Raw genomic sequence first — 27,055 nt, 5'->3', positions numbered from 1 at the left:
TATGAAATAAATCTCTCTGGATCAGAATGATCTGTGCATGCTTGAGATACAAATAATTGTTGACCGGATGAACCACTGTACATTATACTGGCTTCATTATTATACTACTAATACATAACTTGACAAGAGAAACTGAATTTCCAAGGTCAGCCTAGAATTTACTTTCCAAGATTACTGTTCATGAGAGAAAATTTCAGTGTCACTTCAGTGTTATTCTCCTTTAAACACTGCACTTCAATCTAAGTAAGTGTTGCTGTATAAGCAAAACATAGTAATAACTACTCAGAAAGAAACAATTTAGCAATGGTACTCCTTGAGGTGTTCAAAGCTGATCTACCTCAAGGGAGTCCTAGGCCCTGATTAGAGGTTGTGGACATCTACAAAGTCCAAATTAAAATTAAAACTGTTGTCTGCTTTTTTAATAACCCACTTTCCAACTTCTTCAAAATAACTTTCAAACCTCTTCATTACAAGACATAATACTGATCTCTAAAACTCAGCTGTACTTCTGGCTTTTAATATCTTCCCTGCGAACCTATTCTATAAATCACCTTTGCACCACAGTTCTTCCTAAGCCTTATGCTTACAGCTTTCTTCATCTGGAAATTATCTCATAGCTTTTCATTTACTTATTTTTATGAAAAACATAGTTCAAGTATATAAATATCTTTCATAACGTTAAAAATATCTGCAAGACCAACCCAGAAAAAATCCCCCTTTTTATTTAAAACACCCCCACACACCTTATACCTGCGTTGCGTAAACAGTTTATATAAAGCTTAGAACCATGTGGGTCCAGATAAATTTGCATTCATTGCTATTTTCTCCTGTTTTGTGAACCTGACATGATGCAGCTTATATTCCATCTCAGACAATCAAACAGATACCACTCTTGCCTAAATCTGTTTTTCCCAGGCTCTAGAAATCTTTCCCTTGATTCTTTTCTTCACCAGGAAAAAGCCGATATCCACTTTCCCAGGTGTATGCATCTGCCCAACACCCAGTTTTCAAGAGATGTTAAAACTAGCTCCCCCCAGGGAGCTAGGTTTTTAGAGGGCAACCAATCGTTTTCTGTTGCTTTCTCTTCTTTTTGCTGGAGTGTACATAGATGGATACGGTTTGCCTTTGCTGTTACGACCCAAGAGCCTCTGCTAAGAAGAAGGTGGCTGAGCAGCAGGAAGGAAGGCTGCATATTTACTTGCCCTGTCATCACTAAGACTTCAGTAAGGGTCTACTCCTACTGTGCTCTGAATCAGGTGGACATTCTGGAAGAGATGGGAATTACTCACCCTCTCTCAAATATACTGAGTAAGCTTTGCTTGTGGAGACTTTTCTAGGACACTGGGTAGGACAGGAGAAAAAAGAGGCAGCAGAGAGGGCACCTGCAGCAGAAGTCAAACTGGGAAATTCCTGAGAAGTAGGAATTCAGGAGGGGGCAGACCCACACCTAAGTGTTAGATGTGACAACAAAGAAAGTTTTCAATGCACATAAAGACAACTGAATAATCTGTTGCAAACCAGGAAGCCACTGAGAGATGCTGAACTAGAAACAAGACTGAAGGGAAGGCTCTACACTACAAAGAAGTGGAGATTGGATTTTTTTTCAAGCCTTTTCATTTAAGTGTGCTTTTATCCCAGCAGTTTAGGTTTTCTCTTCAAAATACAGTTACTGTCTTCCCTTTGGTGTTTCTGTGCTCTGGTAAAACAGGTTTGGGAGCTTTGGGGTTTGCACACTTCAAAGAAATTCTGGAGCAGTAATACCTGAAGCTCTCTAGCCAAATAGGGTCTCTTCAAAGCCATGTTTCTACCTGGCAAGAAAAGGATGATGTTCCTTCTTCAGTGATTCCCATACTATGAGTAAAACCAGAGATGTTACATAAACAGTACTGCAGTCACTGGGGAGACTGTTCCCTAGCAACAGTTTGTTAGAAGAGAGTCGTTAAGTATTTAGCTGTTTCAGTGGAAGCCTTAGGGGTTGTAAAGCCATGAGTCATTAGGGAGTTATGAAGTAGCACAGTCAAGGGGCCACTGTACCAGGAACAGAAGTGTATCCAGGTTCCTATGGCACTAGAGAGGATGTTCACTTTGAAAAACCCAGTTCTTTAAGTAATTGTATAGAGCTGCTTTTCTTTTGTCATTTATTGCACAATAAAGACTGCTACGGAATTTGCGGAGTGCAATGAAAAACACTGAAGCCTGAATCACAAATTCCATGTATTCCACGAGGCATATACTGACCTCAGAATAGCAGCAACAATCAATTTCTACTGGCTGATCAGAAAATAAAGATTAGCATGAACCAAAGGGGAAGCCAAATCCTCTCTCAAACACTTCTGTAAACCTTTTAACAACCCTTATTTTCAGAGACTTCTCTTAAAACAGACATGACCCATGCCCACTGAAGTCAACAGAAAGATTGTGATCATTTTCAGTTTTACACCTGAGCTTGTACCCCAGGGGATCCTACTTATTTTTAATTATCATTGTTATTATTATTATGTTGTACTGCGTGATACCACCATATCGAAATAATCAGAAGGGAATGTAGAAAGCAAGTCACTAAATTCTAGTTAGAGCAAAGTTATGCAAGTCAAACTGAATACCTAAACCTGCACCACAGGTAAGCCTGAGATGACTTACCTCTCTTCTTTTATGTAACCATACTGTTACATAAAACATTCTCCTGCTCAAAAAAAAATTAATGTTGATATATATACTCCGCAGGGAAAGGAAGAACAGACAGCACTATGCCCACAGAGGCCCAAGTTCCAAGTTGCATCTTACCTGTAGCCATTGTCACTTCTTTTTTCTTGGCAAGTATTTTAAATAACAATAAGCAAGTGTTTTATAACGATTACTGTCTACTGAGGAATTTATGAAAAATATGAAGACTTAAACTGTAAATCTACAAACACGACAAGGAGGGAAAAAAGACAGATAAAACATGTTGGTTCAGCACAATCTGAAACAGATTAGAGAGATGTGCTGTCAATGCTCTCTGAATGAAATTCTCAGAACTTGCTACCATCTCGCTTTTCTCCCCCAAACAAATTCAAGCAACTCCCTTGGTCTGTTAATTCACTTAAATAATATTGAGCGTCACCAATCATAAGTAATAAGGCTGATAATATAGCTCTGAACCAAAGAACGCGATTCATGAGATAGCCCTTTGCCTGACTACATTTCTCACAACTTAGTTTTAGGATTAGAGAGTTCAAACTCTGTAATAAGTACGGGAGATCAGATACAGACAGCTGTTTATTTAAACGCCTCCCTTTTAAAAAAATTCTAAGTTGTTTAAAGAAACAAACTTTCTCTGTCAATGTGATATGCTTCATTTTCTCAGTCGACACTAATTAAAATGAGCTTGCTGTTTGCACTGCACTATCATATCTGTTGTAAGGCTGCAAATTCCATGAACAGATAAAAACATACTATGCCAGAATATCATCAGTCACTGAGGATCTGTGCTAACTTCTAACATGCATTATTTGATATTTACTTTTTTGGGTGAAGATTCTACTGTATGAAGAAAAGAATTGAAATTCTCTCTTTCCATCTTATTAGTGAAAAGTCAAAACTCATGTTAAATTCAGTTATTTTCCTGACGCACCTGCTTATTCACAATGGTATGTTTTTGGACAACATTTCATGTGGAATGGAAATCCTGCCAGGTTTATCAAATTCCTCCAACCAAACTGACCTGACATTTCTAGTTAAAACATTGCATTTCAATATTTTCATCACAAAATATTTGTTTGATTCAGCATTCTATTGTCTTTTATCGTAATATTTTACTATTTAGAAGTCAAAAAAGTCCCAAGTCTAAGCAAAATGAACAGAAAAGACAACCCTCTCTTATTGTGCACATGAACTGGAAGGAAGTATTTTGGGATTCTTTTTTTTCCTCAATATACTTAGAATGACAGATGCGACAGATAACACTATTAGAGGATTTATATGACAGCTAGTCACATTGTCATTGTTTCCTTTCTATATTTACTACACGATTACAGATTGAAATCAAAGTTTAATGTCCTAGACTGCATTCTGTCAGTACAAGTAAGTGTGGAAATACTGCCTGCACGATCCCATTTTTATCCAAGAAAAAACAGGTCTAAAATGTTTTGGATGACAGTGTTATAATTAACCAGTTTTACTGAATGAGCAAGATGAAACTTCCAGCATCCCTCAATGGATGGGTGTGAAAATAACAGACACACAAATAGGTAACTCCCCAGAAAATACTTTCTCGTTGCATAAAATTGGATTAACAGTTTACAAATGGTCTTTGATAATGCTGGACCACTTTCTTTCATTTTATATATATAAACAAGAAACTTCCTTGGTTAGAATTTTCATCTCATTTATGTTAATTCATTATACAACTTTTTGGTTGTAATTGTTTTCACTTTTAGAGTTAATTTTGGTTCAGTCCTTTAAACTTCTTGATTTTATTTGACAAAAATTACAGAGTTAAGAGTTATGGAAATAAAAGCCAATGAAATTTTTCATCTCTTCTCAAATGATAAGTAACAGCTGCACCGTTCAGCTCTTTGTAAAGAAGGGGATAAAATGGTACAAGTATTCATATTTTAGAACAAGTTCAAAGAAATACTGCTAAAGGCTTTTTTAAAGAGAATTGTATTTTCAAGTGATACAAACTTGCAAACATTCAGAATATCAAAGCTGATACAGCAAAGACAAGGTCTACTTTCTACACTGCAGCCACTCTGTGGATACAACTCAGAGCCACATCCAAGAAAACCAGAATTCCTAAGGGAGTTCTAAATTATAACATTTAACGTTATGGACTTTGAAAAGAGCAAAGTCAGGACTCATTAAATATTTTAATTGTATTTGAATCTGGCTCAGCTGGTAGTGACCAAAAGCTGTTATCATTTGAAGGACGTTCAGTAGCATATTATGAAATTATTTTATATTCTAAATCCATTTTCTAATTAATTGATGTCAGCATAGAAAGACACCATCACAGCTAGTAGTACCATTGTTAGCAAGTTCAACAGCCAGGGCAGAGACTGGACTGACATGGAAAATGTACTATCTTCCTCTAGGACAAAGCTAAGCCTTCTTACACAGGCATTTGGGGGAGTTTATGCCACAATTTCTTTTAACAATTAATTGAGGAATTCAATTCTCAGTCCTATCAAGGGAACTAAATTTAAGTGTGGAAGAGGAAGATAGTTTAATTGCACTCCTTGCAGGGTTTGAGTTTTTCCAAATGATTCTTTGCATTCTTTTACAATTACCAATTATTGTTAGATTTCATTTTCGAAAGAAAATCATAAAATGAATTATAAGGTTGTGCAGAAATATTGAAACTCTAAGAAAGAAAACTACCCAGTTTTAATTCTCTCATATGTAAAAAATGTAATGAAAGCATTTTCAAAGGGTGCATCTAGTACTATGAAAATACTTCTGTAAAAATGTAATGGGCTACTGATGGAAAAATAACACAATTTAAGAAAAATTTCCACAAACACTACAAAAGACATGTGCCACTCCTTTTACAAATGACAGATTTCATATGCATATAACAACACAGAAGCTTCTGCATGCCCAGTGGTGCATTTAGCCTGTGCTGCATCTCCAAAAGTTGGATGTTTCAAACAAAGCACTGAAACCCATACAACATTGTTTTATTATGAAATACTATAGGACAAAGCAAAATTTCTTCCCACTCTTATTTGAAGCCAAATTTTAATTCCCCTATCCTCAGCAAAATGGACTTGGTTCACAATGGCCCCCTTTAAGTTAGCATGTCCTCTTGTGGTATGAGGTATTATGCAAAGAAAGGTCGCACTGATTATCTACCTCTGCCCTGAAGCATTAAGAAGTTGATAGATCCTGGATTTTTTTTTTTTTTAATCAGTCTACCTCACATTACTAAGATGCTAGAAAAAAAGGGAACAAAAATCAAACAATTCCTTGCTCTTCCCAATGAAGACACATACTGAGTTGAATGCAGTAAACAGCCAGAGAGAAAACTCTGTGACCATGAAAACATGTTTAAACAGAGACATGATGCTAGCAATGTTAAAATCATACTGTTCAAGAAAGGAAGGAAATCTGCTCACATGGGACATTGTTGTTGACATTGAAGAAATTTTAGTTTATGTAGACAGAAAAGCATTCTGATGCTGTCTAATTCAGCAAAAGTGGCACAATCACTTGTTTGTTTCATACGGGAATAGAAGAATGAGGCCATCCCTTCTGTATAAAGGGAGTCAGAAAAAAGAAATGACCCAAACCTAGCACTATTACGATATGGACTACCAAAACACATTATTCTCTTGAGTGAAAAAAATCAAGTGGCTTTAAAGCATATTTTCTGTTGACCGGTTTTTAAAAGGTTTGCCAACATTAGAACTTTCTAGCCTTTTCTGGCTGTAGGTTATGGACATATGGTTGGAACTGGGGAGTTGCTGGAAGCGTCTCTCACATATCCCCTTCCTCACCTTTCAGCTGCTATCTAACATGAACTGACTTGAATACAGCAATATATAGATCCTTAACCTGCTCAGTTCCTTCCCTCCCTTAATATCCACATAAGAATCCACCTTTAAACTCTACAAACAAACTATTCCCTACTATTGCCACAAATATCAAGATGGTCTCATGCATAAATAGCTATACAATAATTCAAGTAAGAAACTAGGAAATGAGAAATAAAGGAAGTTAAAATATAATCCTAAGGATAACAATCTTCTTCCCCAAATCAAATCTGTTAAGTTTAGAAGTAGAAGGCTTTTTCTGGTATATTCTACAAACCTAATCTAGAATCTACACTTCCATCAACTGCCGAGATGCTACATGTATGAGATCTGCAACTCCCAAGTACAAAAAAAATTTCAAGGCAGAAGGAGCCATAAGCAGACACTTCTCTGGCTAAAGAGAGCCTCAGTTAAATTCAACTTTACTCACCACAGTTAAATGTTCCAATAGGTATGCCACATCAACCATATCTGCCAGAATAAGAAGCCTCGTGACAGCTGCAAGCAGAGACCGTGCCGCTTGGACAACAGCTTGCCTCTTGGGTAGGTAGCAGGGATCACTGGTAAACTCCTCTGCTGATACTTTTAAGGCTTGACCTGCAAGATAAAGACGAATTCCCTTAGAATACATTGCAACACTCAGGGAGAAAACAGTTGAAACTCAATAAGTTATTTGGCAAATCAAAACTATTACCAATAGAACTAGCATATTTTTATTGGCTTCATGCTTTGAAATGAGGGGTAATTATTGCAGATCATGCAGAATATTCTACACCTTGAGTGATGTTTCCTTTCTGTTCTTCTGAATCATTTAATTCTGACATAATTCCCTTGGCAATCATACTCTTAACTGGACAGAAGGAGGCCAGAGATACTGTGTTAAACTTTCTAGTTGCTGCTTTTTATATTACTATGTACTTCATTGTCTCTACTATTAAATAATTCTTGGTCACAGGAGGGAATCAGTTATTGCTCTTCTCATTATAAACATAAGTTAATGGAATGAAAATCTCTCATGCCTCGACATCTGACTCCAAAACACATGAAATCTATGCAACAAAGCTAGCAACCATGCCCACACATAACAATATACTGCTCTCCAACAGGAAGTTTTGCAAACCAGACTTAAATGAGTGTCATGTTCCTGACAGCAGCCACTCTATGCAGAAAATAAAACTCCAGGGACAAAATCCTAAGATCTTGGGTTCAAACCCATCTAATAGCATATACAAGAAGCCCCTACCTATGCAAGTGATGAGATTGTTTTCACTTTTCTCCTTTAAACATATCATTTATTCAATTACATGCACATTCAAAATAAAATTACTATTAATAAGCAGCAATAAGCATCTTTATCTTAAATTAACTGTATGCATTCTGCAAACCATATCATCTGTTGTCCAGATAGTCAAGTCTCTCACGTAAGCTGAGAAAAATCCAGACCAACTTCATCTCAACAACATTTGCTTTCATTGAATAACCCTTCAGATGGAAGCCTTCTTTTGCTAAAACATTTCAGAATACCAAAGTTCAAGTTACATTATGTGGATAAAACTATACAGCAGGGCACTTTCATGCAAGGAAAGTGAGAGAAACATAGGTGTAAGGCAAACTTCCAATTACCACACCCATGCACAAATCAGGCTGATAGATGTTATTACATCATTTCTCAAAGGCACTTCCCAGCTAAATACAAAATGCAGTACCATAGTAGATAGTGCGAGGCTGGCCAGGTCACTCCAAGAGTCCCAAGAAGACTTAACACATTGCAGCAAGCACTCTTTATCACCCATGGGAAATGCTTCTTAGTGTATAGACATGCTTGGGACCAACATGTGCACGTATAGACATGCAACAAGGACCAATTGCAACCTTCTCCTTCGGAGGAAGAGGAGGTTTGTGCAGCACTTCAAAATCTTAGAAGGCGGCATGAAATGGTCTTATCAAGGTTGGCATTTTTATCAATTTCTCCCAAGCTAGCACGATGTGTTTTGGCTAATGTGAGCAGCAGTGAGAAAAACAATGACAAATAGCTGAGTTTACTTTCATCATTCTGTCACCTAAACTTATTCTGAGAAAAAAATGCCATCAAACTCATTTATAACAGCATTGCGAACTCTATTATCATCTTGCTGGTTATGGCACAACCCTGAAAAAACTGACTCTCTAAAAGCACTGGAAAACTCTTGCTGCACAAGCACAAATGGCTAAAATAAATGGTTGGCCCAACTCTCTACCATCAGCTTGAAAATCGAAGATGGATGCAAACTAATAAAGTGAATAGTTTCTGCCGTGCTAAAATTGGACAACATCATTAGTAAACATAGCGATTAAAAGATTACATATTCATGAAGCCAGATCTTCATATGTTGACAACTGCCTGCTTATCTTAACTTATCCTGTGTTTTGGATGCAACAGTAAATAAAAACACAATATTTAAATTTTGATATTGATCCAGAGTTAAATCCTGTGTTTCTTATTCAATATTCTTTCTACCTACATCTATATTATCTAAGTCTTGATATAAGTATAGGGTACATTTTTCCAAGCAGTCAATTGTACCACAGATGTTTTCCATACAGAAAGTCAGAGTGCAGGAACATGCATGGTTTTTGTTGCTCTTGTCTACAAACTCTGAACAAAACTGAGGACTGACAGAATATTGCCTTTTGAAATAAAATTCACAGTATCCTTAGCATTGTATAGCCTTACTCTAAGGCAAGAAGTCTGGACAGGCCTCATGCAGCAACACTGTTGACATGTCTACTTCAAGCTATCTGGTAGTAAAGTCAAAGCTAAAGTCATGCAAAGAGTTTTGCTATCTGAATCAAGTATGTGTTTATGCAATCTCCGGAGTCCTTATATCAAACACTAGGCAACAAGATTCCTACAGAATTACAATCTGTAATTCATGCATATTCATAGAAATACATACAAAAATAAGGGATTTCTGTGTAAGTACACAGAAATACACTTTTATGTGTTTCCTCAATCAGAATTGAGTAAGAACTATGGAAGCATATCAGGGTTTGCCAGACTGACATGACATATGACTCAGTTTTTCAGAATTTAGGTAAAACCAAGTTTTGTTGGCCTTCCTAGAAATTGCATGAGCAAAAAAATTGAACAAAAGTTACAGAAATAAACCTATTAATTACAATAGAGGCCACACACTGGCACTTGAGACACTAGTAGGCTGATTCTCAGAACATTCTGGGTATTTTCAAAATGCTGAGGCTCACCAACTTTCCAGTAATCCCATCTTTGAAAACAGTGGTCTCCATTTTGCTTTTTGAGTTAAGTCATCGTGCAAATAAAGTGTCAGAATTAATTCTGAATATTGAAAAGAAAATTCCTAATGAATTACTGTTTATTTACATCTTATACAGTGCCTTAAGTCCATGCAGTTGAACATTATAGATTTTAATAATAATATTTCACTGATTGGCATTACTTTATTTCTTACCTTCAATATAAGGCATTAATTTAAAAGAGAAAACACTACATTAAAGAAAATATCTGATATTACACAGAACTTGCTGCGTTTTCTTTATTAGTACTAAAAAATAGTCATTCTCATTTTAAAAAGATAAAATTATTCAGAGCTTATCAATTTTTCAGAAACTAAATCTTAGTTAAAATTGCGTATTATGCACAAAAAGAGTGGCCTTCTTACAAATCAATTCTGTTAGTAAACCTCCAATCCATAAGCTGAAATTTACTTAAGTGTCCAGTTCAACCATCTGCACTGAGTTGAAACCTCTCTATCGGAGCATAATTCTTTCTAACATTCTTAGATATGTTTCAAGTATCTTAACTACATACTTAGCAACGTCCATAAATAATAAGAATCACACTAATTTGAAATGTTTCTAGCACCTGTTATGTCACAAACCAGTGAAACTAAAAACTATCAATTTCTTGTGCTCAGTCCAGCAAATCAAATTTCTCTCTGGTAATCGGCAACATAATGCATCATAGCTGTGCATATCATAACAGAAAACTTACTAGAAATAAAAATCAAATATTAATCACAAAGACTGATTTTTAACGTTTTTCCATTTCCCTATCTGCAACAGATAGAAACATTTCTCCAAATGAGTAATGTTTTCAGTACTGGTAGCAGTTTCAAAACAGTGGTTTGAGCCCAATAATCCTCAAAAAAAAGTAAAAGGAGAGAAAAAAACTCTGCTTACATGCATCCATATCTTCAGATACACTTTTTTGGGAACTGATCACTACATACGCTAATAAACTAAAAGCAATTGGGGAAGTTTTAATGTGTATTCAGGATATGAACTCTGGAAATTCACTGTGATTTAATAGAGAGGTAGGAAATATAGTGCATTACAATTTCATACACAGTAACACAAAGTTAAAAACTTTGCTGTTTCATTTCTCTTATGACTTTAATTGAAATAAAACCTTCCAAATTTCTTAGAATAAGCTGTTTAAATGAACAACCTGACAAACTGTTTCCATTTTATTTTCATGCTTAACTGCCATCTGTTCATCCTGCCAATTATTGGTTTTGAAGATATTAAGTTTGACACAGTATCTTTCAGGCTGTAAAAGAACAAGTTAACATCACATCTTCTACATATTTGAAAGGTGTACACTGTAGTGTAATTTAGATCAGTATACTGTCACATTTTTAAACACATTTGCACAAAAACAGGGGGCAATATCTGCGTGTTTTAATATAACAGCAAAACACAAAACAATGCAAATTTATTGTCCAATCAAGATGTAGAAGCTTTGAATTTTAAACAGCTGTCCACCTGGGTCCCTGCAGATTCATTTTAGCAACTATTGTCTGAAGCATCAGGGAGATGTTTCCCAAGAAAATGAAATTAACATGATCATTGTTTTACTGGCCACCTGGTAAATTTTGAACTTACTGGACAATTTTAATAAAGATTTTTACGCAGGGGAATATATGCAAAAAAGTTAGGTACCTATTTTCACAAAAACAGGAAATCAATAGAGTCCAAGTTAAAGTCCTTACTGATGGCAAGCTGGGGCTGGCAGTAGGAGCTCAGCTATTATTAAGCATCAAAGAATCTACAAAAGTGTTCTTCTTGAGATGCAGACTGGAAGGAAGACAGGCTCTCCTTGTTGCACTATATTTATCGACTGGCTCATTACCTTTTTAGACACACACACAATATCTGAAGTGTTTATAAGGAGAGGAAGAAAACAGCACACAGTATTCTACACACCTGTTATTCATTAGCATTTATTTACAACATAAATGCTTCAGTCCAGATTCACTGCTTTTTTTGTGGCGTTTCGTGCCACTTTAGTGAGACAAAGCAGCTATTAATTCCTTTTAACTGAGCACCTTCAGCCAGATTTGCAAACAGATTTGCAGCCTAAAACAGCCAAAGGGCAAAAATAAATCTAGCCCGTTAACCTCATGTGTTTCCCCAAGGATCACAAGAATAAAAGCAGTAGCAAGTCAGCTTGGTGACTTTTGGGGGATGTCAACATTTTAGGCACAGAATCTGCTGCACTTCTGAAGAAGTGCAATTGGAAACTAGTATGTCTGGAGAAACTCAGAAGAGAATTAGTAAAGAGAAGGGAATATGAAGTAAAGAGAACTGGTTACTTTGAGAGGAAAACTTGAAAAAGAAAAGAGAATCAACCAACCAGAGGAAGAAAATATGGGAATATTATAACGGAAATTATAAGGGGAGTATCATACTGGTCTGAATTACACTACAGCGTACGCATTCCAAACACATAAAAGACATGTAATGTTAACTTGTTCTTTCACAGCCTGAAAGACACCATGTCTTGGTCCTGGGGAACGGCTGTCTGTGATCCAAGGCCTAGTCTGGTGTAGCACAACCACACAACCTTGCTCAGTTTTGCTGAGAAAATTGTTAGTAAGGTGTAAGAAAGTATGTTAGCTAAATTCACATAAGATTAGTAAAAACACAGACAGAAGTGGAATTGTTGAGATGGTGAGGAAAAATACCAACATGAAAAGTTATAAGACCTTAAGGAAATAACAGAGACTTTCAAGATCTCTGCAAGACTGCGGATCAGCCAGTTTCAGAGGAGTAAGAGGCCAACTTTTTTCCACATGACTGACAACTGTCTGGCCAAATGCATTTGTTACTCCCCTCACTGGGGGTAACATGCACATTAACGTTTATTAACGCTCATTAGTCTTACCTATCTACTGTATGCATTAGCCAATAAACAACTACTTTTCTTTTTAGGTTCTATATGTCCTGTTTGCAGAGCATCTTTGCACACTGTAAAAGTTGTCCAAACAAAAGTGATCAAGAGAGGAATGGTTACTGATTAGAAAAGAACTAGCTGGTTGGGAAGGAGAGAAAGTACTCAGCTGTGAGAAAACCAGACAGGAGTAAACGGTGAGTTTTACAGGTTAATAACTGAATGGATCAGGAAAGGAGTAAGATATAGCTTAGCTAAGGAGAGGAGACCCAGTGCTATCACTGGGAATAGTTAATAAGAGTCATAAACTAAAGGGTAATATTCTTACAGCAAAGCAGCTCCTCAGAAACATCCTGAACAACACTTCCCCTTATACATAAACACAAAGCTGAACTTCATTTTTACAAGACCCACATGCGATGATTTGCCTAGCTCCCTGGTATTATTCCTTCTAGAGGAGAACGACCAGATGGATTTGGGTGTCTTTCAAGCATCTTAGACACTTAGGAATCTATGTTGAAAACCGAGACCCTCAACACTCCAACACAAATCGTATTAAACCCCAAACAGTCCTAAAATCTGAGAATACTAGGATTTCAACACTGACATCTTTTGGGCACCCTCAGCTTTTGTCTGGGCAAGTTCAGAATCACTGTCATCTTCACAGTTCTACACCAAAGCCTCATTACAATTCACAAACTAGCCACTCCTCTATCTCACCAAGGTTCTCCAAGCATGTCCTAAACTGACTGAACTACTCAGACAACTCTGTTTACCTATTACTTCAGAAATCAGTGGTGCTTTCAGGCTAATGCCTTCCCTCTGTGGGGGAGGTGAGTCCCCACTAAGCTTGAGCCTTCTTGCTTTGCAAAGAGGGTCCATGAGGCAAAAGGTACTCTGGACTGGGAAAAGGGGCAAGTCCTCTTAATCCCCCCTCCTTGAATTACTCTGCTTTGCATGGACAGAGAAGAAATGACCCTGTAGCCTAAATGATTAGATAATCAATGAAGAAAGAGTAAAGACCCGCTACATATTTAACATGCAATAAAGGAATTTTCAAACCAGAAAGTGCTGGTCCATATCCCAGGCCCATATTGACTGCTAACTAGTCAGCTAGAGTTTGTCTTGTCTGCCAACATGGGCTCCATGAAGGTTTAATGAATCCATTCAAAAACAGAACAGAAAGACTGACAAGACCATCCTCCTCCAACTCACTATCACGCCTTACACCTTGATGAACAAGGCTCTCCCTTGTGAAATGAGAGATAAGGGTTTAAGTCCACATAAGCACAAGAGAGCACTCTACCTCTGATAACAACATCTTGGTCAAATGCTTTACAGTACCAGCAAAACAAAGGGAGGATCTATTCCTAACTTCTCTCTGCTCCAGCCAGTCCTGGAAACACTCTCAAATTTCTGTTTAGGCACTTAGCCTCCAGTGATTGCTCAGAATCACAAATGAAGCAAGAAGCAATAAAGCAGCCCAAGCAGGTGAATATTTAAGACACACTCTTCTCCTCGGAAGTATTCCTGTTGCCCATCTTCTGCAGCTCCCCATTCAGCAGGTTGGTTTCGCTGAATCTCACTCTTAGCCACAACACTTCACATGCATTTAGAAGAAAACTTAAGCACTTATCTTGGATGTTGTTAGTGTGAGGTTGCTAAGGGCCTCAAATTTGGGCAGCAAATTGTGACACTTTCTTTTTCTTTACCTATTTTTTCTGTCTGAACAAATCTCAATGTTCTCTGTGTGCTGAATAGGCCCCTCAGTCTCTGTTTCAGGACAAAAGAGATTTTTTCCCAAAGCCAAAAAGGGTAAGAAAGTTGGAACTGAAAGATCAACAATCTAAAATGTCCTTTAAATTAATAATGATCTGTTTGCGAGATGTGCCAAATTATCTGAATTTAGTTACATTTAACTTGGAAGCAGAGGTATCTAACAGTGAATCACCACACACCATTTTAACACCCCCATTTTTAGCATTTTAGGGCTCTTAACCCACCTGGCATACAACCAGGCTTAAAATTCATTTCACATCTAGTTCTACTATTTTGTTCTTTTCCCACTACACAGGTGGGAGTCAGAATTATACAATTATGCAATACAACATTCGGACAACCACAGAGTTACTCCAGCCATGTCTGGAATTTTGAGTGGTATGAATCACACAGAGATTTATTCCTGTTGGATTAAATTCTTTACCGACAAACGAGTGAGTATGTGAGCAAGACAAGCCAGAAGGGTCTGAAACACGACAAACCCCTTAGAAATGAGCTGGACATAAACCGAGATGGCCAGATGAAGTATAGGATGGTCATAGGATCATGACCCCAAAACAGAGATAAGAGATGCAGTCTAAGACAATCAGAGCTGAGAGTAAAAGCAGCAGGAAATGACAGCTTCTATACCAACACAGTGAGAATTTCCTTAAAAAGCAGTAGATTGCATGACAGTTCAAAGCAATTTAAGCCCTCTCCCATTTTATTGTAATTTCCATCAAATTAATCTTCCTCCCTAATTACATTTGTCACAAACAATGAAACACCAAAGGATGAGAGTGCGAATTTAGTGACATAAATACGGAAGTAGAAAGATGGGAGTATATAGTATAAGTTACTTTAAACATGCAAATGAGAGTCAACTGAAAGTCAAGATACATCATAGCTATGTAATTGGCGGAGGAAGACAGACACCTCCAAGGCATTATTCAGCACATGTAGATAGATGATTCCCAGAGTAAATGGTGTTACTACCAGTAGCTGATCAACTACTGACCACTGTCATCAAATGGCTGCTGCCTGTGTGTGTGCTTACAAAAATCTATGAGGACAGGCAAAAAGATAGTTCAGCCATTGGTCAATTTTTTTAAAAGTTAGAGTGCCCACGCACTTTACAATACCAAAAAATTACCTGAAAATTCCCTTAAAAAATAAGACAACCATGAGCCAGTTGGCAAATCTGCTGTTGGCAAATAGCTGACAAACCCACACACTTCTGTAGGGCTGCTAGCTGATGGCAGGCAATCTGTCTATACAGATGCTTGCAGTACAGCGAGCACCCTTCAGAGATAGTGGTCAAAATCACATTCAGGCAACAGCTAAATGTTCCTCCTTGCTTTAGACAAGATCATCAGAATTGTGCTTTCTCCTTTTATTTCTTTTAATTGATTTTCTTTCTCCTTAATCCTAAGTATCACATTCCCCTCTCTTCTGTTTTCACATCTGGCTTTCTCCTTGCTTATTTGCTATTTTTAATTGTAGCAGTGTGAAAGCCACACAGAACGCAGTGAATTTTGTGCCATTCTTCTCTCCTCCCACAAGGAGGTATTGTTGCCAAGAAAGTCCTGTCACCCACTCCAATGAACTGCATCCCTGAGGTAGGTGGATTTACAGTTCCGGAGAAACACAGTTGTTAAAGGTAGCTCACTGAGAGAGGCAGGGAGGTACTGGCACCAGTAAAAAGAATTGCAGTTCTCCTGATATTCCCTGGACTAGGCAATGCGTTAAGCATCAAAATGTGCTCTCAGATGCTCAGTTTTCCAACAGGTAGGTTTGCACTGCTAAGTCACTTCAGCTTTTTTACTGCTGAAGGATATATGCCTGCATAACATACATTGTAATTATCATGTCTTCAGGGATCATAAAGATATGGATTACTTTAGCTACATCTGAAATAAGGATGAATCTTCTGGTTATTGGGGATAAAAGAACAAATACCTGTGTTTGACTGCTGCTGTCTACACGTCCAGTAGGAGCAAGTCTTTTTGTAATAAACAGTTTGAGAGCCATTATGTCAGTTTATGAGTTTTAGTCTCAAACTCAATGGAAAAATCAATGGCTTATACCAACAATAGCAAATCTATGACCTCTGATTTACACTACCATTTGAAGTCTCAAGTCCAGGAGGCATGAACTCACCCACAAGCAGAATCATGACCAGAGAAGGTTGGGAATCAGTGTCTCATGGAATGCAAAGTTACCCACCCTTTCCAAAAACAAACAGATGAGGCAATGCTAATCACTAGCATGATCATCTGTTCTGTTCCCACAAACATCATCTTTATCTGCTGCAACAAATAAAGGATTCTGCTTCAGCCAGCCAGTTGGAAGCGGCACTATTAGTGTCAGAGGAAAGCAGATAGGTATCTCCTACATGCTTCTAATATTCAATAACATGATAACTCAGATTCTCACAATAACTTTCTATAGATGTTACTGGAAATTTTCCTTCTGTCACACAGGTTCACTCACCCCGCTCAGATACCACTGTATTCTGTTGCACTGCAATTATTTTACTGCTTCATACCAGGAAGTTCTACTTCCACTATCATACAGCTGTTCCTAACGTGTAATCAGAGCCACAACATACACCCGCATTTTATGCCTTGCGCCAATCTCTTCATTCCCCCTTTCCCACTCAGGGACATATGATCCAGTGCTGGTGATGTCAGAAGCAGCTTTTCTATGGGCAAGCTGTTCTTGGTTTGATGAAAAGAGTTTATAGCACAGATGACTTTAAGCCACTTAGATATCTAAATTATGCCCCCAGAATGACAGCCCTTTAGAGGCAGAACATACATGTACACCTCTCAGTGTAAGATGAGAAAGCTAAGCTCATTTTAAGAGATTTTCGTGGGAGGAATAAGAGTAGCATATATAATATAAGATTACAGTTACAAGGTAGAGGAGCAGACAGTGAGGTGGATTGAAAACTGGCAGAATGGCAGATCTCAGAGGGTTCTGATCAGTGGTTCAAAGTCTATTTGGAGGCCTGTAGCTAGCAGCATGCACGAGGGGTCAATCCTGGATCCAGTCTTGTTCAACTTATTCATCAATGACCTGGATGATGGGATAGAATGCACCCTCAGCAAGTGTGCTGATGATGCAAAACCGGGAAGAGTGGCTGATACAGGGGAGGGCTGTGCTGCCATTCAGAGAGACCTCAACAGGCTGGAGATAGGCAGAGAGGAACCTCTTGAAGTTCAGCAAAGGGAAGTGCAGAGCCCCGCACCTGGGCAGGAATAACCCCATGCACCACTACAGGCTGGGGGCTGACCTGTAGAGAAGGAGCTGGGGTTCCTGGCGGACAACAAGTTGACCATGAGGCAGCAAGGTGCCCTTGTGGCAGGGCGGCCAACAGCCTCCTGGGCTGCATCAGGACGAGCACTACCAGCAGGTCGAGGGAGCTGATCCTGCCCCTCCACTCAGCCCTGGGGAGGCCACACCTGCAGTGCTGGGTGCAGTGCTGGGCTCCCCAGCACGAGAGAGATACGGACGCACTGGTGCAAGTCCAGCGAAGGGCCACAGAGATGATTAAGGGACTGAAGCACCTCTCCTATGAGGAGAGGCCGAGCAGGAAGTGGTTAGCTGGGAGAAGGGAAGACTGAGGGGAAATCTTGTCAACGTGTATAAGTATCTGCTGGGAGGGTGTAAAAAAGGTGGAACCACACTCTCTTCAGTGGTGCCCAGTGACAGAAGGAGAGGCAACAAGCACAAACTGAAACACTGGCAATTCCATCTGTACATAAGGGAAAACTTTTTTTATTGTGACAGTGACTGAGCACTGGAACAGATTGCCCAGAGAGGTTGGAGATATTCATAAGCTGTCTGGACAGGGCCCTGGGCAGCCTGATCTAGCCAACCCTGCTTGAGCAGGGTGGTTAAACGATCTCTAAAAGTCCCTTCTAACCTGATTCTGTGATAATACAAGACATTGCTCTCCCCTTCCTTCAGTAAATATTCTTACAGTACCCTCCCCATTTTTTGTCAGTGAATAGGAATTTCTTCTAAGCCAAACTTTTATCTCCCCGGTTTTCTGTCAAAAGACACAGTAAATCTGAACATTCAAAATATCAAATTAGATTTTCTAATTTCCTCTCAAAAAGTAACTGAAGATTCAAAATTTAACTCCAGCAAGTAGCTTGCTTTCAACTCTGTTAGGTGTGATTTAAGGCTTATCTAGGAACACACTTGAGACATGATAACAGCTAAACACATGCAACACTGACATTTCAATAGATGGAAACAACATGGACAACAACTGTTGTGTTTCTGACCATACAGGGTCATTAAGAAATGACAATAAATACCAAACATTTTAGCTGCTGAGCCTGTTTGAAAAATAAATTGTAATCACACTGTGATGCAAATGCAAAAAAAATAATTTTTGCAATGCAAATTCATATGGTAATGATTCCTTCCATAAACTACATCATTGTTTTGTCTTAAAAATGATTAAGTATCAGAACTGGGACACAAATTATAGTGTGATATTTGGTGTCAAAAGTATTCATTGTTAAACAACGTTTCTTATTCCTCTGTATAAGGGTCAGTTATTTTACAACTAATTCATAGTATGTTATGAATCAGAAGGCAATTTTCTGAAATATTATATATATGAAACCTGGCAATTAGATTTTTTTCCAAAATGCTTATATTTGGTTTTAATACCCTATTTTGGCATTAAAAAAAAATACATATATATACAAGAGTACCCTTTAAAACAACTTCACCAAACCATATCAAAAGGAAGACATGGCAGTTCCTCAGTTATTAGGCCAGTAGCTTTCTGGGTGAAGCTCAGAGCCCATTGACAGCCTACACAGGCCTGCCTGGTGATTCACTATAACAGGGTTCCAGAAGGAGAATCAAAACGTGGAAGGACATAGCCCTGATAAAGAACTCTTTTGAAAGGAGGCTCAAAAAAATGCATAAAACCTCCATATTAAAACAATCAGACTATAAGTCTTTGATAAAGCTTTCTAGAGGTAAGACAAAGCAGAAACTGAATTCATCCAGGAAGCATCCCTGCTATCCATTAAAGCAACATTCTCTTTCAGATATTAATAGCAAAATTGAACTGAATTTGAGAGACCAAAATCGCTCTCTACGTTGACACTGTTCATTGAGACCAAACTGCAGTCAGCTATGCCATACCCATGCCTCCATTTCTGAAAACATTACAAGTCACTACTTCACAAAATGAGTTAAATGCAACATATTAATCTTCTTATGTCTGCTCCTCGCTTGGCCTGCTAACTTGTCCACTTACTCCCCGAAGATAATATTAGGAACTTGATTATCATCATCTTGAAAAAAGTCTCTCTCTTTTCTAAAATGAACTCCTAACAATGAACTCCAAAGGTAACTGGAACACTTGCACACTAGCCATACCCATTCAAAAGAAATAATCGTATCACAATCTTCAACTTAATGTGAGCAGAAGAGAGAGTTTTATACTTTCCAGGCACTGGTCTGCAACTCTGGGACTGATAGTTTGGTTCAAATCTAAGTGAAATTATGTAGAGGACTGTTTCAGAATTCCACTATACAGTAATATAAGCTGCAGCCACATACACAAATTCGTAACTGATTTAAAAACATACAAATAATAACACCTGCCAGTCACCATAAAAAAATACATCCACAGAAAATTAAATACTGTATGCTATGACATGCACAGCATGTAGCTGCATGCAACTGCATGCAAACACAGTTTATCAGAATTTATGACCCACATCCTTCCAGAGAGCCTGAAGCAAATCACATGAGACATCTAACTGCAAAATGTGATTTGAATGATATGCAATAAAGTTACAAATGATGTGGCATACCACAAATTAAAAATAATATACAGCTCTAAAGGTCTAAAAAAACCTGCAAAATTAATAAGCTGCTATTTATTGTACAATTGTTCAGGAACTTCTTAAAATTAACTTGAACAGTTCTGCAAATCCTTGGAGGAAGATGTGCTGTGAGCACTCAGTTTGTCATTGCATAATGATAGGTGATAATATTGACTTAACTTTCTTTTAAAATGTATGAGCTGTATATAATCTACTTTATGTATTATTTATTCTCCTAGTCATCTCTGGTCTTGGCTGAGAATCAATACATAAATTGAAAATGTGAAATATCTGTATATTATCTATGTATAAAAATCAATATAAAACCATATATTTTCTTTGCATCCTGTGTTACCTGCATGGAATGGATGGGCTACAAGAGTACACCAAAATGAATGACTTTTTTAAAAATCTCAGCTGATCGGTGTAACAGATAACAATGATATTTGCTGGTCATAACATTTTTCATCTCAAAAGCACACCTCGGACAACATATGCATGCATCACATTCTGAAAAGTAGCCACCTCTGGAATCAGGAAGAAGCCAATATCTAGTAATCACTACCTTGAACAACAGCAGAGACTCAGAAATTGGCCCAGCTGCATGTGCAGAAAGACAAAATATGAAAGAAAAATTACCTGAAGTAGCTGCAACTTTACTAAGGGCAGATGATACAAAGACCTCATTTAAATGATTGATGCACAGTATTTCAGGCACAAATTGTCATGTGGCTTAAGAATGCTGTTCAGCAGTGAAAAAGAGATTGAAGTCTACTTTGCCCCCTGATAAAACCAAGCCTGGTTACTAGCTCATCCGATAACATGGCCTGACAATAATCTTTTAGGGAGCAGATCATTGCTCTTTGCTTGCCTGTTCCCACTTACTTGGGAAGGCTTCCAACAGTCCCTCTTAACCTGATCCCAGGCAAACACTGGGAACCATTCATTTATGAAATTCAAAGAGTATTGATGAGAGGAGATCTTTCCCACATGACCATGAACTAAAAGCATTACTTTTCTGTCCCCTTTTTTCTCTGAGACCTTCTCTCAAATCAATTTTCAAGGTTGATTTCTACAGGAACATGTTTTGGACACCTCTCATCCGAGATATGACTATTTGAGCATGGCCTTATTCACCCAGCTAGACCCCGATCTTCCATAGGGAGAGCAAAAATCAACAAAGCAACAGATACAGCCTGAAAGAAAAAAAGTGACTAACAGTGTCCTCAGTAAAAGCTAGTCCTATTCTGTAAGTCTGGATGGAAATATAGAGAGAGGTCATTAGGAAATTGGCATAAGGCATAAATTGGCCAAAGATGCGCTGCTTTATCAGGGAGGGCCTTCAGAAGCTTAAACAAAGAAATCTTTCTCCTATTGTAGTCTCAAAATGTAACTCCAGAGAGCCCTATATTACCTTTCCAAATTAAATCCTTGCTACTGCACAAAAGAGGAAAATTATCTGTTTGTAAACTTCCATCTAAAAGACATTAATCCCTGATTCAGGAAAATAGTTTTTTCAAGAAGAGCACTGAAGCATGTATTAACTTAAACATTTCCTTAACAGCCAGTGAAAGTAACAAAGGGAATCCTGTCTTCATTGGGAAAAAAAAAAATGGCAAAACACCCACTGATATGTTTTTCCACAATGGGGCCTAGCTTGCACACTACTCTATCAGTGCTATCAGAGAAAATTACATTCAGGTATCTCAAAGCTGCGACATCCGCACACCAAAACATATTTCTTATAGATATCCTAGCTTCACTTAACCAGACCTATTTGTCTCCAACTTATTAGCACTTTAAAATAAAATGACAGCTGTACACTTATTGTCAATGTCTGGCATGCAAGTAATATGCTTAATAATTGTTGCTGTCTCTAAAATGCTTCAATAAATAAATAAAACTACTTTAAAGCACATTTGGAAAGTATACAGAATGTAATAAAATAGCTTGCAAATGTGTTACTGCTAATAATTCATTATTCAAACTAGGAATTAATTATCTATAAAGTTTAGAGACAACAGTATCAAATGGCTTGAAAAGAATCATTAAACTATTTTGGGAATAGATAAATACCATAATCCTAGACAATTACTGCAATATATAAAGGTCCAAACTCTATCATGATTTGTATCCAATGCAATCTTACACAGTTTAGCTGGATTGAATGTGGCAAGAGTCAAAGAAGGGTGGGTGGGTGGGTGTGTTGCCAGCGTCAGAATATTTAGCTAATCTAATCAACTTGGCAATGACCTTTTTGATAAGGAAAATACTTTACAATTTCTAAATTATATTTAAAGCCAAATACTGCTCTCAGTGAGCTGGACAAAATCTTTGAAATATGCAGTACAACTAAAGAGTTTCTTCTGCTAACTTTTTACACTTGTGGATACTGCAGGACTGTTTACAGAATTAAGCCCTTTACAACATCAAGTATCTGGTTTAGGCTTTGTGGGCATCATTGCCAGGTCTACATGCCATTCGCTTAGTTTTCACACATTAGGCAGTTTAAAATTGGTGCATGACTATTTAGACATCAGTGAGCTCTGTAACTCTTACTTCACGTATCTATTCTCCAGTGAAAAATGAGCATTCTAAATAGCACTGAAAATGTTAGCTCAGTATGGTTCAAGTTGTGCTAAACTCAACATATGCTTTGATGAGAGATTTTGGTGCACATGCTCAAAAAAAAAAGTTTAGCTTAAGCAGCTTAACGTTGCTTGGTTTTAAGCAGGGAACTACAAAATCTAAACAATTTCAGTATGTTCATTTAAAAAAAAATGTATTTATCTCCATAAAAAACTCTTCTCCTGTCCTGAATTCATAGGGAGACAAAAAATCCCAGAGTTATAAACATGAAAAAGGACTATGGGGAAAAAGACTGAAAATGAGATCCTCTTCTCTCATCCTAAGTTTTGCAGATAGTAATTTGCCAGCTATGACTTGTCATCCAAGTTTTCACAGGGGCAGGCAATATTATCTTTTTTCCCCGACAGCCAAATCCATGACAAAAACATGTTCATTTTAGCAGTGAAACCAAAAAAGTAAGCAAACATAATTTTCATGCAATGAGAAACAAAATAGAAGAAATCTGTGCTTCCCAATACAGCCATAGCTGGAAACAGCTTCTATCTCATCAAAAATATTTTACTTAAAGATCTTTTTCTTTAATTCATTTTGATACTGAAGTTACACGTGTAAGCTAGTCCCTTGTGGGGCCTAAATTATTTGTCACATACTTACTCTCTTTTCGGACATCATGGAGCGCTGAATGAAGTTCCTCTTTAAACACAGTTGCTTCCCTGGCAATCTTTGCTCCCTTGTCCAATAGATTCCAAGTGGCTTCTTCCACAGAAGCTAGCAAGACACGGGCTCTTTTGGAACGTCCCTTTTTCTTGCTAGAAGGATTCTGTGGACAGTTCACTAGTGTTGTAACCTACATTTAAAAGAAACAAGACAACAACAGTGATTTAAGTTCTGCAACAAGTAAGTTAATATTGTTTTCATATTTTAAAAATCAAATTAATATAGTTGAAAATAAGCAATGGGATTCCCCCTGTTTTGGAGAGGGACAGGCAAGCCCAGCACACACAGTGAGAATGGGCAAAACTATCAATTAAAGTTTGACAGGTCACATTACCTAAGATGCCTGATCTTTGTGTGCTTCATTCTAAAGGCATCAAAGCAAAGTCAGTGGAAACCCCACTGTCACATTAGACCTGATATAAACTCCCGACACTGCTTGTTGTAAAGTTTCTTTATAATATAAAATTACTTATGGTATTTATAGAGGCTGCAGCCAAGGCAGGCATTACAATCAGGGCTTTGTCTTCCCGCACTTCCCTATCTCCTAAGCTATCTCAGGAATAAATACCCAAGATGGGTACAGATACATCCCAAAATGCTTTCTCTTCTTGCAGAAGAGAATCACAGTGGTCAGAATTCAGCACTTTAGAATTCTCTAAAGGGTTTTCATACATTAACATTGAACACAGATTGACCCAGAATCTAGATTACAGCAGCTTTGTCCAAATTATGGCTTTTAACAACACACTTCAACATCCGTAAAGAAGTTATTTTTATACAGCAACCCACTCCACATTCCTCATCAACTGAACACAACCTCCGCACTCCAACAGAACATTTCTAACAAACTTCTCTGAAGCACTGCTCGAGCTGTCATAATAAGGGAACACGCCTAAGAGATTTTTAAAGAAAAGTGTTGTATAGACATTTCAAAACATACTTTATTTTCATTAAGTTCACTGATGTTTTTTCAATCCTCCTACTTCTGTTCTCTGTGCCAGAACACAGACAATATAATATTAAGTAAAAATCTAATCTCGGAGCTCAATGAGCACATTTTACGTGTATATAGTTGTTTCATGTTTATTAAATGACATACAAATCATCTTAAAGCAGCCTATTTCTTTGTGCATCAAGGGAACTGACAACACCATTGTACAAGCAAAACAAAAGCTGCATATGAACTTCCTAGTCCAACATGCAATTTAGCTGATGGCTGCAGCACACCTTGTGGTTTGAGCTAGTCTATGGAAAAGTGCTCCTTTCACAAGTATGCAATAAGGATAAGGTCCTGTGTCCCAGGTCACTGTTAGACCTTGTTCATGAATTCGTACACTTTCACGCTTTTCATGAATCAACACTTTTAGAAGCAACTCTAACAAAGATCCTCAGGGAAGCATTTCTATGAACACATCCTTGAAAGAAAAAGCCTTGGCCCCTACCTTATTCATGTGGAATTTTAGGATAGAGAACAAAGACCAACCACTTGACATGAACTGCCTTGGAAAGTCACAAGGGAGACAGTCGCACAAATATCTGTGGCTCAGATTATTAAAGAGAGCTTGGGTATTTTTCTGACTGTAGCTCAGCCAAAAAAGAAAGTAAATGAAATTATTTATTGCACATAAATCAACCAGCTGGTAGAGAATGCACTGGGAGTAAGAATCTAAATATCTTTAATTTTACAAAGCCTAAGACATTATTTCTAGAGCATTTAATGCAGCATCTGTGATCACATTTTGAGAAATGGTTAAACAGCTTACAGACTGATACTTCTAACAGGGAAGGCAGAAAACTGAATGTAAAAATATTGGAAGCAACCTCAGCAACCTATTAAGTTAAAGACATAATTTAAATGTCTTAACTTTTTAATCACCATTCCAAGAAACATATTACTAGTACATTTTATATCTCTGGTTTTTACTCTAGTTTCATTCTTAAATGAAATATCATTCCATGCAGTGTTTATTCATATGCTGTGGAATAGGAGGAAAGCAAATAAAACAAATGAAAAAAATACAAAAAAATAGTCACTCCTACAAGGTGAAGGCCCATGACTGCAAGACCCTTCTTCAGCAACACTGTCAGGAAATATCAGAAGCTAAAACATAATGATTTCCATGGAAATGGGCCCAATGCTGTTTAACAGAGGCAGCTTCTTATCTCAAATACCAATCAAAATTTGACAGGTAGTCCTTGGCTCAAAGAGGTTAAGGAATACAGAAACACTACTCAGACCCCTCTAACACAGATTCTCAAGGAGGAATGCAAACACTTTATGCAGATCTTACACAGAAAGAATTGAACTACACAGTAGTTACTGTGGTGTGCCCTTTAGCCCCATTGTCAACAGTTCATACTGTACAGATAGGGTACACAGTCAAAATGATAGCATTATAGGAAATAATCAGAGAAGCTTGTCCCCATTTATCCAGTTTATGCCTTACTGCATCTCCCAGTTATAAATACACTTTCTTATTGCTATACACAGCATGCATGTCTCCCAGCATTCAACAGAAATCATTATCCTCAAGAGGTTATTTTGTATCTTTCAGAAGAGAAAGAGAGTTGTACTAAAAGCACAAGCTTTTTTAAAGTGTGATTTTCAAGCCCATATGCCATCACAGCTGCAAAGCTGAATCATGTTGTTGGCACTTGTTATTGCCGATCCTTATTAGGCTGGAGGGGGTTTTTGTCATGGTTGCCCCAAATACTGAATTCCTAAAGAACTGTGCAGCAGTTCTTCAGAAGCTACATTCAGTTCCTGGCCAGCCTTTAAATACAGTCCTTTAAAATTGCAGTAGTTAAGGAAAATAATGCTTTGGTACCTTTAGTACCAAAAGGTTTCGTTCACCTTTGTTACTATTATAAAAGTAAATCATCAATCACAAAACAGCCCTTCACTGTTGAAAAAGTGTTTAGTTCAGGATAACTGCAATCCTAGACATCTGAAAAAATGAGGCACTTGCACTCAGCTGCCTAATGACACTGGCAAAGCCACCTGCTTACTGTTTCAAACACTAACAGCCCTTTGTCTAAGCTAGATATTTGGGGATAACAAACTATTGCCCATACCAATAAATCCTGGTTAATCATTTTCACTGTGCTTAAAAATAAGCTCACCATATACGGAACTAAAAATACAACAGCATGTGGCTTGTGTGTGTGCAGCCAAACTTTTATCGGTTTGGATGACAGGTGAGAATAAATGCCTTTCAACTTGCCTATTTTTGATCAGTGATATAAGGGACCCTAAAATACATGTGTGATTGTGTGTGTTCTGTAAATTTTTTTTTTTTTTTTTTTTTAATCTCTTGCAGCCATAAGCTTTCCTTAGTTTGTATACATGTACCAAATATAAATAGACAGAAGAGATGATGTTCAGGAAGCAAAAAAGTTCTTACATGTATTTGTTTATA

At 37.6% G+C, this 27,055-nt stretch overlaps 1 protein-coding gene across 1 annotated transcript in view; it reads right to left on the bottom strand.

Moving 5' to 3' along the window:
• The window catches only part of CTNNA3 (catenin alpha 3), a 572,729-nt gene that overhangs the window by 527,791 nt on the left and 17,883 nt on the right, over positions 1-27,055 (bottom strand). The window contains exons 3-4 of the mRNA XM_064513677.1: positions 23,574-23,766; positions 6,946-7,112 (exon numbers count right to left, since the gene is read on the bottom strand). Of these exons, the coding sequence (XP_064369747.1) occupies positions 6,946-7,112; positions 23,574-23,766 (360 nt within the window). The remainder of the gene's footprint in view (positions 1-6,945; positions 7,113-23,573; positions 23,767-27,055) is intronic.

The sequence above is a fragment of the Dromaius novaehollandiae genome, chromosome 6, assembly GCF_036370855.1.
Source record: "Dromaius novaehollandiae isolate bDroNov1 chromosome 6, bDroNov1.hap1, whole genome shotgun sequence".
Taxonomy (NCBI): domain Eukaryota; kingdom Metazoa; phylum Chordata; class Aves; order Casuariiformes; family Dromaiidae; genus Dromaius; species Dromaius novaehollandiae.
This window is presented reverse-complemented; position numbering and strand designations above follow the sequence as displayed.